The 15,342-nt window shown below is 35.8% G+C and overlaps 1 protein-coding gene across 1 annotated transcript; it reads left to right on the plus strand.

The window, feature by feature from the left end:
- Positions 1-216: 216 nt before the first annotated feature.
- On the plus strand, positions 217-14,833 carry LOC131148624 (DNA polymerase II subunit B4). Its single transcript, XM_058098460.1, has 3 exons — positions 217-607; positions 1,533-1,651; positions 14,363-14,833. The coding sequence occupies exons 1-3, from the start codon at positions 432-434 to the stop codon at positions 14,527-14,529; spliced, it is 462 nt and encodes a 153-aa protein (XP_057954443.1). The 5' UTR covers positions 217-431; the 3' UTR covers positions 14,530-14,833.
- Positions 14,834-15,342: the final 509 nt, after the last annotated feature.

Below are 15,342 nucleotides of genomic sequence, written 5' to 3' on the forward strand. Positions count from 1 at the left end.
CCTAATTTTCTAAGTAACTTAAAAAATAAATACTTATTTTGAAAAGTATTTAAATTAAATATTTATATGAATAAGCAAATATTTGGTTCACACTTAAATAGTCACTTATTATTTACAGAATATTTTTAAATAATATTTTCAAAAAATAAATAATTTTCTGAAAAATAATATTTAAAATAAAATACTTTTAATGAATAATTTCTTATTATTATTTTTAAATAAATCATAGAAGTGTTCGTCTCTAGAAGTCATTTCAGTTCCAAACTATCCGGCGCAGTGCTTTCGCCCTGCTCGCTGAGTGGCAAGTTGCTCAGTGGGGCGTCCAAATACAAGTACAAATCCTAATATTCGCGTCTCCCGCGCCCAAGACTTATATTAGGTCAGGCGGTCTGTCCAGAGAGAGGGAGAGGGAGAGAGAGTGAGAGTGAGAGATGGCGAAGGTGGTTGGGGAAGCGGAGGAGCTTCCGAAGGCGGTGGTGCGAAGGGTGGTGAAGGGTAAACTATGTCAGCTGTCATCTTCCGGCGAAGGAGACATCTCTCTTAACAAGGACGCTCTTCTCGCTTTCTCTGAAAGTGCTCGAATTTTTATTCATTACATTTCCGCTACGTATGACACAGCCCCTCTCTCACTACACGATGACTTGATGCTGTGACTTGCTTTTCTAGGGTTTTCGTTCTGTGTGTTTGGCTATGCGTGTCGCTCCTTTTCTTATCGTATCGTAAGCTCTTTGGGACTTTGAAATTTTTGTGCATTGCTTGGTTTTAGGAAATTGGAAATCCAACATAGGTTCAATTCTTCTCTTTTAAGAGAGAGAGAGAGAGAGAGAGAGATCTTCGATTGTGGGTCTAACACAGACAAACTAGAGAGAGAGAGAGAGAGAGAGAGAGAGAGAGAGAGAGAGATCTTCGATTGTGGGTCAACACAGACAAACTCACCAAATCACTTGGCTGCATTTTTTCTGGATGATTTTAATCTCAGTAAGTATATAAATGCAGTGAAAAAAATGCGAAAACTTGAGGTAAGAAATTGATAAAATCAACCAATTCAATATTTCACTCATTTTGGCTAAAAGTATGACACCTATACGCTCAGAAGTGTTTAAGTTTTGCTGGAAAGTAGAAATTTCAAAAGATGTTATAGTCTGAATCAAAGGAAATGACATAATCAGCAACCGGAAGGAGAATTTTCCCTGTAATTCTTGTGTAAAACATTATGTTTGTTATTAGGCTCTGAATGTCATCGTATGAACAAGGGAAAAGCCAAAAATTCAGCTTATCATTCGATTGACCTGCAATTTGATATCTGCATTATCAATAACCGGTCTCATAATCTATCATTATAAATTGGAAAATTATGCTTGAACTGATTGAAATCTTTTAGCATTATTGTTTAGAATGATAGTTATTTTCATCCTGTTGCATTTGTTATTTCATGCTTTATTTTTTTTAGCCATGCATGCATTTTTTTAAATGTCTCTTTAATGGTTATTGGAATTGTGCACTAAATTTTGTCAAATAACAACTGCATGTAGTGCAAATGACATTTGCAAGGAATCAAAGAGGCAGACCATCAATGCTGATGATGTATTAAAAGCACTTGAGGAAATTGAGTTTCCTGAGTTTGTTCATCCTCTTAGAGCCTCTCTTGATGGTTAGTTATTTTCTATGATCTAACTTTTATTTTTGTTTCCTGTGCTTAACTATTTAACTATGTCTAGTTATTTAACAATTTATTCATATTGGTAAGTGAAGAATCTGTATTTTGTTTTATTTTTATATCAGTCTGTAAAACAATAGTTTCAAATGGTAAAGGGCCTTCAATGTAGGGGCTAAAATCAAGAAAAGCAATTTTTTGAAAGAATATCACAGTTAAGCATTGTTTGAATGCAATAAATCATAAGAGAACTACTTGTATGAACCTTGCACGTGCTTGCATACTGTGCTATTGCCCAAATATTTTGTAATTTTTTTTAGATTTTTTTTTTTCCTTTTTTCCTTTGTAGTGTTTTGATGTATGGGTTCTACTTTATCGTCAAGAATTACAAAATAGTGCTTGCCCTAGTGGAAACTCCTTACAAGCTAACACTTCCATCCCAAAACCTTGATTCTATGCCTCTTGCCAAGACTTTAGGAAGACCTTGCTTTTAAAACGTAAATTTCTTTTAGTAGGTCATATGCCTCAGAATACAAATTTTTTCTTTAATGCAAATCCAATATTGCAACTTCTTAGGCGTTGTTTTTATGTGAAAATGCATTCTCTGTAACGACATTAGTTTAGGTGTTGGGCTTAGACATATTTCTTTGAAAATATTATATGTTTTAATTTTTAGTTTATAATTTTACGTGTATGCTTGCTTATATTATTTAGAGGGTAAAATCCACCCACATACCCTCAAGTTTTTTGAAAATGATACTAACCCTACTTTCTAAAGTGAATGACAAAATCCTCATGTTGGTTACCGATTAAATTGATGGGCCTTTTCTAATTCAAATGCCTATCGTTTCCTATTTTACACATTTGATTATAAATCTAAAATTTCTCACTTGAATCTTATATTGTATAATTTATTTTGTGCACAAATACATAACTTATGGGTTTCCTCGACTATCCTGGGCCAAACATTTCACACCTTGTGAAGGGCCATGTGGCACTAGTTAAAGCACTTTTGTTTAACTAGTTAGCCAAAGGTTACTGCGGTTTACCATTATAATACATTCACAATAGTTTAATGAAAGTAAGTGGAAGCAGTAAGCAATACATGAAAGTAAATGGCAAGCAAGCGGTAAATGTTGTAGCAATGGAATTCATTATCAACATCTTCGTAAACAACATGTGCTTAGTGAGGGAGGCAAGTAGGCGAAGCATGTTTAACAAATGCTAATGAGTTTTATAATAGTTATAAATACTCTACCTCCTGTAAAGAGCTTTATATGCTATTTTAGCTCTAGCACTAGAAAACATCAAATTGTCGGAGAAGTTAATACTCCCACATTACACCAAGATATAAACGCACTCAAAGCATAAAACCTATATTAGTATTTACATGATGGTAACACATCCCATGCACATAAGCAGTCACAAGCAAGCATAATACCTTAAACAAGATTGGCTTGGGACATTCACCCCCACTTCTGCAGTCGACGTCCTCATAGGCTTTGATGCTAGGTGCTTTTCTACTTTGTCCATGAATGGTTGCAAATCTTTTGCTGAAATCCAGTTGATTTCTTTATCTTTAAGGCCTTGCCACTTCACTAAGAACTAGTGTCACTTCTATCTTGAGGATTTGAGCTCTTTGTTTGCAAGGATGACTTCAACTTCTCTTCTGTAAGGTTGCACTATCTTCAGTGGTGAGTTGGTTGATTAAGTTATGCTTGGATCTTTAGTGTTGGCATTGAATGGCTTAAGGCAGTTGACATGAAACATGGGATGCGCTTTCATCCAAGCTGGGCGATCAACCTTGTAAGAAGCCTTTTAGACTTTAGCCAAGATGTTGGTCCTTTATATTTGCAAGTTAGTCTCCCATCTTGACCCTATAGTCACTTGATCTATTCAAAATGGAGCTTTACAAGCACCAAGTCACTTATGTTGAAGTGCAACAGTCGTCTCCCCTAATTATCCTACTTCTTCATTCACTTGGAAGCTTTCTCTAGGTAAGCTCGGGCAATCTTTGCATTCTATCTCCATTCTTTGGTTAAGATGTATGCTCTTGGACTCTTTCCTTTGTATGGCTTCTCCATTGTGTGAGGCAACAACGGATGCTAGCTTGTAACAAGCTCAAAAGGACTTTTGTTTGTTTGTTGAGCTCTTTTGAACATTTGAATAGAACCAAGCCTTATCGAGAAACTGCACCCAATTCTTTTGATTCACAGTGACAAATAAAACAAGTACACTCCTCTAGTAGCTCATTGAATCCTGTTCTGTCTATCCATTTTTTTTCAAGTGGTAACTCGAATAAATGTTAAGTTGTGAACTGTGGATTCTGAAAAGTTTTGTCCAGAATTTGCCATTAAATCTTGTGTCTTGGTCACTAATAATATCTTAAGGAACACTCCAATACTTCACAATATGTTTAAAAAACAATTGTGCTTTTGTCAAATAGTACCTCGGTGAGTATGAAAGCATTGTACTTCGAACACCTGTCTATAACCATAAGTACAGACTTTGCATCTCCCACTCTGGGCAAGCTGGTGATGAATTCTAATGAGACACTCCTATGGTCTGGTTGGTACTAGAAAGGGCTCCAACAACCTTGGAATCTTCTTGCTCTCTTTGTTTTGCTGCCAGGTGAGATAAGTTTGGGTATACTCGACCATATAATCAAGCATGCGTGGCTAGTAATACCTTTGCTTCAGCAATGCCAAAGTGCAATGCCATCTTAGATGACCTGCTCACATGGTGTCATGACACTCTCTTAGAAGTGTTTTTCTTAGGTCTCCAGCACAGGGCATAAAGATCTTGTTACCATGTTTCATCAGCAATTCGTCTTCTAACCAAAATTGACGCGCTTTGCCCTCTTGTGCCAACTTCATGAGATTTTGGGCAACTGGATCTTTAGTAAGTGATGTAGGATAAGAAGTAAGACCTTTAGGAAGATCCTTGCTGAAAAATAATTCAGAAGAGTTGGGTTAAGGAATTGTGGGGTTAAATTAGTAGCTTATTGTGTGTGTCTTGTATTAATTAGTATAAGATTATGTGTATTTAGGGGTTTGTAATATTTTGTGTAAAATAGGGGTATATTTGTAAAGTAATGTAGTTTTAGGGGAGGTTTTCTTATAAATAGTGTGTGAAAGTCATGTTGTATGCAGTTTTTGATGAATGTGAATTGTTAATTGAACGCGAGTTCCCCTTTGTATCTCCTTTCCCCTCCCTTCCCTTTCCTTCCTCTCTTCTATTTCTTTTAATCTCTCCCATGGCTGTAGAACCTTGATGCTGCCCCTGCATCATTTGGTATCAGAGCCCAACCACAATCTCTTACTTCCATTTCAATTCCTCCACCTTTTCCTTTCAATCTTCTTCTTCCCCCTCTTCTTCTCTTCTTCCTCTCTCCACTGTTCTAGAACTTCTGTTTCCCTTTGCTACTGCTTCTTCTCCTTCTCTTCTTCCTCTTTGCTTCTCCTCCTCTGTTTTGTAACTTCTCCCCCCTCTGCTGTTGCTTCTTTTTTCTTCTCTTGTTCTCTAGTTTTCTGCTCTACCTCTGTTTTGTTATCTTACTCTTTGTTTTATGTCCAACCCTCCCTTCTTTGCTTCGTCTTTCTTCCATTATCTCCATTAATCTCTCCTTCTCTATTATTCTCTCATCGCATACTTTCTATTTTGAAATTTTAGTATTAAAAAATAAACCATCAAAAGGTAGTTTCCGAACTTTTCAAAAATTCCAGGCGTGTCCCCAAATCCGAACACCACTTTCCAGTGACCATCCTGCAACACCACCCACACAACCAAAAACAGAACCCCTTGAAACCCTTTCCCTCTATTTTTCATCGGCTTTTGACCATTAGAAGACAACTCACGCGCTGACCAAAACATATCCAACCCTCAGCTCATCAAATGCCCTATCTTCTGGTTCTTTTCTCATCACACCACCAACACCATTGTACTTCACATTACTTGATCTTCATTTGTCCTAAAAATCACTGTCGAAAAGTCAATGCTGGCAACTCATGCACCCCACGCACTAGCGACTGTGAATGGATTCTACCAGACTCCCCTTCTGCTGCCAGAATCACAAGAAATTTGTTCGTAGCTACGAGAAATTGGTGTTTTCTCTAGATATTTTCATTTGCAGCATGATATTTTGGTTCCTAACTTGAAATTGTGCAAGTAGCGCGATAATTTGCTACAAGAAGGAAGAAATTACCGCATCCAGCATCAAAGATTAGGTTTTATTGCTACAATTTGAGAGTTTTGTAAGTGAATTTGTTTCATTTCAGCAAGACACTCAAGATCTAAGGTGAATTGAAGATATTTCTTGAAAATTAGGAGTCAAGTTTATGGTTTTGCATGATTAGGTTGAGAATTGTGGGCTAGTGTGTTAAGAACTTTTGGTGATACATAGTTGCTGTGTATGTAAGTCCAGCAATACCAATATGGTAACAAATTATTGGACAAAGGAATGCCATTTATCATATTTTGGGCACAATTTCAAGCTTTTCCACACCTTTCTCAGGTGTGGAGAAAAGGTTTGCAAAATCATCATTAATGGAAAATGCCCAATGAATGTGGTTTCCAAAAATGGAGTCACTCGAATGTTGCTTTATCCGGAACCTCACCTAAAGCCTTATGTTGCATCTTGGGTTGATAACTCTGTTCTACATGCTTGTGAAAGATGTTTGGTTCCTATCCAAATGGGTGAATATTTGGCTAATGTTTGGTGTGATATCCCTACCTATCAAGATTGGCCATGTTCTCCTTGGTTCTCCTTGGTTGGATGATTTAGGTGTGACCCAAGGACATGAGAACACATATGTCTTACATTATAATGGGAAGAAAATTGTTTTGAAGTCTACTTTACCAATGAACCAAGACAAAGAATCAGTCATTATTACTCAGCTTGAAGTCAATACAAGGAAGGAAATGAATGTGTTTGAAGGCATCTAAAGTCCTTCAGACATTCCAATTGTTGAGTTCGTCAGTCCAGATGTGCTTATTGATGTTAATTCTCAATTCAAGCCTATGATGCTGCTTAAGGATCTTGGTTTCTTGTATCACTCAAGCGTTTGCTTTCAAAAAATCCAAGTTTGCTTCTCCCTTTTGATTCTCCAACATTTCAAAATTTGAGGCTGCATTTTTTCTAATTGGGGGAGAGTTGATGTAGGACAAGAAGTAAGACCTCGGGAAGATCCTTGCTAGAAAATAATTAAGAATAGTTGGTTTAAGGAATTGTGGGGTTAAGTTAGTAGTTTATTATGTGTGTTTAGTAATAATTAGTATATGATTGTGTATTTGGGGATTGTTTGTAATATTTGTGTAAAGTAGGGGTCTATTTGTAATGTGATGTAGTTTTAGGGGTTTGTGTAATTTCATGTAAAGAGGCTTTCTTATAAATAGTGTATGAAAGCCATGTTGTAGTCAGTTTTTGATGAATGTGAATTGTTAATTGAACATGAGTTCCCCTTGGTATCTCCTCTCTCCTCCCTTCTCTTTTCTTCCTTTCTTCTAATTTTTCCCATGGCTACAAAGCCTTGATGCTGCTTTTGCATCAGCAAGGTTATTTTTAATGCTCTCCCACATTGTCGTGGTAACCTTATTGTCAAGTGAGTTATCATCTGTAAGGCCGCAAGTCCGGCCTTCTTGCTCTATGCATGTGCAACCTTGTTAATCCGCCTCACCCTGTGCTCAAATAAGAAATCAAACTCCACTAGGAATCCTTGCCCACGGGCCTGCTGGGTTGATAACTTTGGCTATGTAAAGAAGTGACTAACAATCGAGTTATTTGTTTGTGTCACAAAATTTGACTCAGGTAGGTAATGCAATTATGCACAAATGCAATGTATCATTGCCAGCATTTTCTTCTCTTGAGCTGTGTCCTTCCACTCTACTTTATTAAGCTTTAGACTCTCATGCACAACAGGATGTCCATCCTATAACAAGACTCAACCAAGGGCATGGTGTGATGCATTTGTCTGTACCTTGAAGGGTTTCATGATGCCCAGAAAAGCAAGTATTGGGTCTCTCATCATGACATCTTTCAAGTTGTCAAAGGCTTCTTGGCACTTTCCTATCTAGTTCCACCTATGACCATGGTTTTAATTAACGGCCGTGACTGTTACGTAACAGCGTTACGTAATGGTTTTTTGGGTTACAGATATCGTTACACACCACGAAATCGGTGAGAAGAAAAATCACGGCCGTCACTACAACCGTTACGTTAAGGCCGCTACAGCCATTACGTAACCACTATAGGACTGAGGGGGAAAAGATTATAATGAGGATGACAATGATACAAAATTTACTATTTCTTTAAATAGTCGCAAGAGATGCATTAATTAACAATTTAAAAATACTAACTTGTTAGGAAAATATTTTATTTTGATGATATTAGTAATTTGATATTTATGTTCTATATTTTTCAACTTCAACCTTCTTCTTTCTAGTTATTTTATATTTGTATTAATCGTATGTCTTATGTGTTTAATAGATTAATGGACTGTATAATGTATTTTGTTTTTTAATTAATTTAGCACACATAAGAATTTATCACAGATAAGAACAATGAGAAGTATAAATACGCGCACGCACGTAATTTTTCTATCAATGTGGTTTAAAACAAATGTAAACTTGTTGCCCTTACCAAATAACTTAGTTAGTCGAACTCAAGGATCCAAAATATACTAAAACTCTTTCTAAGAAAGGTTAAAAGCTTAAAATATGCAAGTACGCTAATATGCACAAGGTTGTGTGTGCTTGAAAAAAATTCACAGCCGTTTCCCGTTATGTAACATCCGCTACTCCTGCTTCTCGAAGTTCCCGTTACACCCGTTACCGTTACGTTACGCCACCTGCTACCGCGATTTAAAACCATGCCTATGACCCTTCTTCAACAATTTTTACGAAGGAGCAGTTCTTCTCGAATATCCCTTCATGATTTTTGGTAGTAATTGGCAAGTCCAAGGAACAACTCCTTAACTGTCATTGGGATCTTCCAATCTTGGATAGCTCTCACCTCCAATTCCATCCGGATATGATCTTGCTTGATCAAACAACGAATTTGATGCTCTGCTAAGTAAAAGAGTACTTCTCTTTCTTCACATATATACTTCTTTCCTTCAGCTTTGTCTTGATGTTGTTTATGTTTTGTTAGAGTGGATTATGGACAACAATGTTGTCTAGGTATATCATGAAAAACTTGTCAAGGTACTTATGGAATACTGGGTTCAAGAAGACGCAATTGTCATTAGCTCATTCATCAACCCAAAAGACATCACCAAGTATTCATATGCCCCAAACCATGTCACACGAGTCGTCTTCGGTACATCCCCATCTACCATCCTCACCTGATAGTAGCTTGATCACAAGGCAAGTTTGGTGAAGTACTTTACATGACTTAGCTAATTAAACAAATCAATTATCAGTGGAATAGGGTACTTCTTGTGCACAATCACCTTATTGAACATGTCGTAGTCCACACACATTTGCATGCTCCCATCATATTTTCTCTAAAACAACATCGGTGCTTCGAATGGTGCTTTGAAAGGACGTATACAGCCTATTTCCAATAACTCATCAAGCTATTTGCTTAACTCTACTAACTTTGTAGGCACCATTTGATATGACCCTTTAGCAAGTGGTTTCACTTCTGGGAACAACTTGATTTATTGCTCAACACCTTGTTGTAAAGGCAAGTTGTAAGGTAGCTTCTTTGACATCACAACATTGTACTCATCCAATACAACTTGGATGGTAGCAAACATCTGCTCTTGGCCTATTTCTTCATGTATCACCAATGTGGGAAGATATGTCTATTCATCTCTTCTCAATCCTTTCTTGAGTTGCATGACAAAAAGGAACTTCTCATTGTCTCCTTTCTTTGTAATAGCTTGCATCATACAAGGGTGGTTTCCTATCAGACAAAACTAGATTACGACATCAACACTACCTTAGTATTCCTCAAGAATTTCACTCTAAGAATTACTTGGAAATCATCTAACGACACAGCTGCGAAGTTCACATGTCCCGCCCACTATCAAGCTTTATAGACACTTGCTTGGCCACTCCAAAAGCAGGCTGAGTTGCTTAGTTAACTGCTTTTATGCATCTTGGATCCTTCTCTGAGGATAAGTTGAGTCTCTACACTTTTGCCTGTGAGACAAAAGTATAGAAGCCTCATTATCAACCATAGCACAGGTGTTCTTCCTATTGATCTGTAGATCCCCAAACATTAATCCTTTAGCTTGGGTAACTTTTGTCTCTTTTCTGCCTCTCCAACTTGTTCATTAACTGCATTACACTCATCCTTGGGATTTCCTCCTCATCTTCATCATCTTGTAGTGCCCTCTTTGCAGTGAAAGCATGTAAGGCCTAGAGTGATGACTTGTGGGGGCACTTGACAACCTTGTGAGGGCCTTAACATAAGAAGCATGTAATCTTACCCTTACCGTTGGGCTGTGTTGAATGATCAAGACGATGAAACTTCTTTCGAAGTTGATGCTTTGGTGTCGACTCCCCCACTTTTGGGTTTTCCTTTCTTGAAAGATTTTCCGCTATTTCCACCCATGCCACTCTTTTTGGACATTGTGGAACTCTCTCTAACGTAGTCAATCAAGCATTCTGAAGTAACTTGTGCTGTAGGTAAGTTTTGAACTCTTTGCTGATGAAGTTCTATCATTGCTCATGGTTTCAACTCCTTAAGAAAATATACAACTTGTCTTTCTTTGACGTGTCTCGAATATCCAACATGAAAGAAAAAAATTGTTTCACATACTCCTTGATTAAATAAGGTATCTCAATTTATGTCGAGCATTGTACTCAACATTCTCAGGAAAGAATTGGGTCTTGAGCTCTCTCTTCAAGTTTGCCCAACATTCAACTACGCAACGTCCATTCTCAATTTCATCATACTTGGTACTTTACTACAACTTAGCATAACCAAGTACATTGTTGTCATAGATACTTTCACTTGCTTTGAGTCGATCCTTATTGCACAAAAGTATTGCTGCATATCAAATAGGAAGTTTTTCAATTCCTTAGGATCCCAGACACTCCCATACATTTTGGGTTTTGGCATCTTTGTTCTTCTACACTCCATAACATTGGAGTTTCCCATAGCAAGAACCATTAGGTTCATCTTGGCAGTCCAATTTGCCATCTGAGCTTGTAAAGTTTCTACCGTTGTGTGGATGTCCATTGATATCATCACTATGGAACTCTGTTGATGTTTTTGTGACCCCTCCAAAGCATCAATACGTTCAGTAAGTTGGACCATCTCCATGACCACATTGTTGGTCATATCAGCCTGTGCCAGCACTTCAATTCCTTCGAAATTTGTTGATGTTCTCTTACCAATGCTTCATACAATTCCACACTATAAAGGCAATTGAATTCACATAGCAAGTATCCAAGTTCTGATATTGATTGTCATGGGCTAAATATTTCACACCTTGTGAAGAACAATGCAACACTAGTTAAAGCACCTTGTTTAATTAGTCATCCAAATATTACTATGCTTTACCACAAGAACACATTCATAATAGTTGAATGAAAAATAAGCAGAAGCAGTAAGCAATTCATGGAAGTAAATGGCAAGCAAACGGTAAACGTTGAAGCAATGTAATTCATTATCAATCCTTTCATCAGCAATGTGTGTTTAGCAGTGAAGCAAGTACGCTAAACACATTTAAAAAATGCTAGTGAGTTTTACAAGATTGATGAACACTCATCCTTTCCTAAAGAGCTTTATATGCTATTTTAGCTTTGACACTAGGAAACATCAAATTCTTGGAGGAGTCATACTCTCACTTTACACTAAGACATAAATACACTCAAAGAGTAAAACCTATACTAGTATTTACATGATGGTAACTCATACCATGCACTCAAGACAAGTGGTCACAGACAAACATAATACCCTGAACAAGCTTGGCTTGTAACTCTTGTGCATGCATGAATATAACTACTTGCACATATCTATGTTACATTTGGGTATTATGCAATTCCGGTTGGATTAGGCTATAGTGTTAGATGATATTTAGATCGGACTGAAATATGACCATATTTTATTTGGAAGTATTGAAAAAATATTTAAACCAGTGTTGTAAAAAGCTCAATTGAGGCTCGCCTCAAGGCAAGGCATGCTTAAAACACCTTGAGGCTCAATCCACTTTTATTCTTTCTTTTTCCTCCCTCCCTTATTCTAAAATTCCTAAAATACCAAATTCCAAAAAGGCTTACGCATTACATGTTGAGGCTTACGCATTTTGGGTGTGTAATTCTCAAGTTAGAATTGGTTAGAAAATTTTAGCTACATGTTTGTACAAAAGGAATGTCATAATATGAGTTTATTTCTAAAACTCTTGAACATCAACCTTTCCAAAATATTTGGACTTGTATCTTATGTCATGAAAATAGTTTGAACTTTGTAATGATATAGCTAGCTCTTGTCATGATTTATGTCATGTATTCAAGTTAGCAATTTTTGAATGGCCAACAAGTATTTTTCAAAGTACATCTAGTTTTTCTTTTTTACATTTTATTTGTGATTTTCTTACTTTTTTACTTTATTTTAAATATATATAATTTATTTAACAATTTTTTATCTTAAAAAACAAATTCTCAAAAGGCTTACGCCCCAACGCCTCGCTTAAGCCTTCACCTTTTAAAACATTGATTTAAACTAATGTAAATTGATTAAAATGTTTATTTGGAGGCATAGAAAAAATATTTAAACTGATGTATTATAACATTTCAATATTTCATATATACATAAATGTATGCATGTAGATGTGCATTTCATATATTAAATTATTCTCTTCAGACTTGCTGGCATGGGTTTGAGCTTGTAGCCTTACTGAGGCCCGTCCATTGTTGAGCTCATGCTGAAGTCAATCAGTTTGCGGATACATATGTTGACATATTTGCGCATGTACGTGTGTGAATTTAATTTTTAAAATATTTAAAATATTTTTCATATAAATGGGTGGCTCTAGTAAAGCATTTGACGCAACTCGAACTTCTTATTACTCAAGCACGACTTGGCTTGCCTGATGCTCAAGTTTAACAATGTGCAAGCCTAATGCAGTTAGCCAACTAGTTAGGTATAGTACATATATGTGCAGATACTAGCATTTACACATGTACAAACACACAAGCACTATATGTTGCACATGAATTGACACATACGCATGAGTCACATATTCATATACAAAATAAATTATATCCAATTGACCAACTATAAAATTATTATCAATGTGAAGAAAAGAGCAAGAAAAGGTGTTAAATGGATTTTACTCCTACTTATATGTTACATGGACACTTCCTCAGTGCTTCTAAGTGACACTTTTGCATCCCTTTCCTCCTCCATGCTCTGTGCCCACAGCTTCTTCGGCCCCTGCTTTACATAGCTATTGTGCTAGCTAATATTTAGAAATATCAGTTAATGGGTATTGATATTGAAGCAATTGGAAATTTATCCCACTTGCATTACATCATCTGTTTGGGAAAGAAAGGGGCACTTTGATGTATTTTGAGCAACTAGTAAATTTGGCATGTGCAATTACTAGTGAATTATATTTAGAAAATGCATTTAAATTATTCTAATTTTAGATCAGTATAAACTAAATCATTTAAATAATTGAAAAATCTACTTAAATCAAAACCAGTATTTTTAATATGCCAGAATAATGTTCTGTCTTGTTTTTTAAAGATATAGATATTTTTTGTCCAAAAAAGTTGTTTTATGCTACTTTTACTTTCCTACATAGTATCAATACATAAGAATCTGAAGTGCTCTATTTTGGATATCTGAAGTGGTGATCAAGAGGGATAGGTTCTGACTGATATTAATAAGTAATTCCTGATTCTGATGATTTGGCTTGCTATGGCTACATTTTAACTTTCAACACTTTTTTTTTAATAAAAATTTTTTCATGTATATTAAAATAACTATGGTCCAGTTATTCTGTCACATTCAAAAATAAATAAATAACTTAATAAAATATTCTGATTTTCCTCGAGCAACTCTGGTTGTTTCTTCTTTTAAAAATGCAGTTGCACACATCCCTCATGAACCGAGAAGAGTGTTTTATAAGGAACCCACTTGTCATATATGAAATTTTTTTTTTTGAAATTATAAATGATTAGTAAATTCAGTCCATGGAACTGGTGCTACTTGTGGAAGGGCTCCACCCAACCTAAGCTTATAAATCTTTCTAAAGATCATAATCCATCCTTCCATTGCATTAATCTATGCTGGATGAATCATTGCAACTAACACACGAAAAGCAGGAGCTATAAATCGTAGGCTGCACTAGTGGATACGACGGTTATGTTTTCTCAGTGACCAGAACCATCTGCATTTTCTGCTCATGTGTACTGAGAGCCAAGATATGATGCCATATTTCCTTGGTCAGCTTGTTAACATGGTCCATATAGTTGTTGACTGTAATTCAGTGAATATTGTGGATAGTATAAACATTTTTATTTTTAATCTTGTATTCTGTTGTCCTAAGAATTCTAGGACTCCAATAAGGAAGACGTTGCTGACGACGACTATATATCTTGTGGATGTTCTCCAGATGTCCTGATATCAGACTAGAACTTGTTGTAATTACTGTTAATTGATTTGTTTTTTTGTAGCAGAGACAATATATAGTTGAGGTTTATAAAATAGTTTCTCCCAATAGACCTTAATCTCCAATTTGCTTCCAGATTTCAGGCGAAAATATGCTGGAAAGAGGTCTGGAGCAGCTAAGGCAAAGGAAGCAAAAAAGAAGAAGCTAGAAGAACCATTAGTAGAAAATGGGCAGATTGAAGGCAAACAAGATGATGGGGACGAAGAGAATGAAGACGAGGACGAAACTAATGGTAATGATTGACAGAAATTCTTGTTCTTTATCCTTGATCTTAGAAGAAACGAAGGATTTTAGCTTACTTTTCTGCCTGACATGTTTGTTTTAAGTTGATAGTTGACAAGTAAATTTAGTCAATATTTGTGGTGTGCTTTGTTCTTTGTTTGTGCCCCCAGTGAAACCGATCAAAGTAAAATTTAGTGGTATATATCAAAGATATTTCACCATTAAAAATGTAACTGAAGTTTTTGGCCAATTGTGATTCATCTATTGTACTCTATGAGCTTTTGTAAAAGATTTGAACTCATAATCAGGATATTGAAAAGAAAAATGTCACCTCAATGAGCTGGAAACTATGATTCTAACTATACAAAAGAAATAGCCATATTTAGACTGGAAAATGTTCCAGATTTGACCAGCTATAGATGCACTATGGAAGCTGATGTTAGATTTTATTTATATTCATTGGAACAAAAACAATTGAAATATTGAGTAAACATATATTCACATATTGTGAAATTGTTTTGTGTAGGAAACTACTATTTCCACTATTAGATGGTGATCCATGTGTTGCTGAGATTATTTTAAGCAATGCAATTTTCTTTTTTTTTTAAAAAAAAGCAGAAAATAGTACAAGGGTTGAAGATGCATAGTTTCTATTGTTCTAAAGAGTATGAAATCTTATTCATGAGATGGTGTATAACGCTTTGTAGCATTATGTTAAACTTTTTACAGTGAAATACTAGATGCATTTATGTTGCATATAAAATTATGAATCACAAATTGTATGTAGTTTACATGGGTAATCTATATATTATTTATTCTACTTTAGTGGATAAA

Source organism: Malania oleifera, chromosome 2, assembly GCF_029873635.1.
Source record: "Malania oleifera isolate guangnan ecotype guangnan chromosome 2, ASM2987363v1, whole genome shotgun sequence".
NCBI lineage: Eukaryota > Viridiplantae > Streptophyta > Magnoliopsida > Santalales > Ximeniaceae > Malania > Malania oleifera.

Bases quoted from the DNA above. Each gene is read 5' to 3' on its own strand.
- LOC131148624 (XM_058098460.1), top strand. From the start codon at position 432: ATGGCGAAGGTGGTTGGGGAAGCGGAGGAGCTTCCGAAGGCGGTGGTG. The intron at 608-1,532 runs GTATGACACAGC...AACTGCATGTAG, and splicing joins ATTCATTACATTTCCGCTAC to TGCAAATGACATTTGCAAGG. The intron at 1,652-14,362 runs GTTAGTTATTTT...ATTTGCTTCCAG, and splicing joins TCTTAGAGCCTCTCTTGATG to ATTTCAGGCGAAAATATGCT.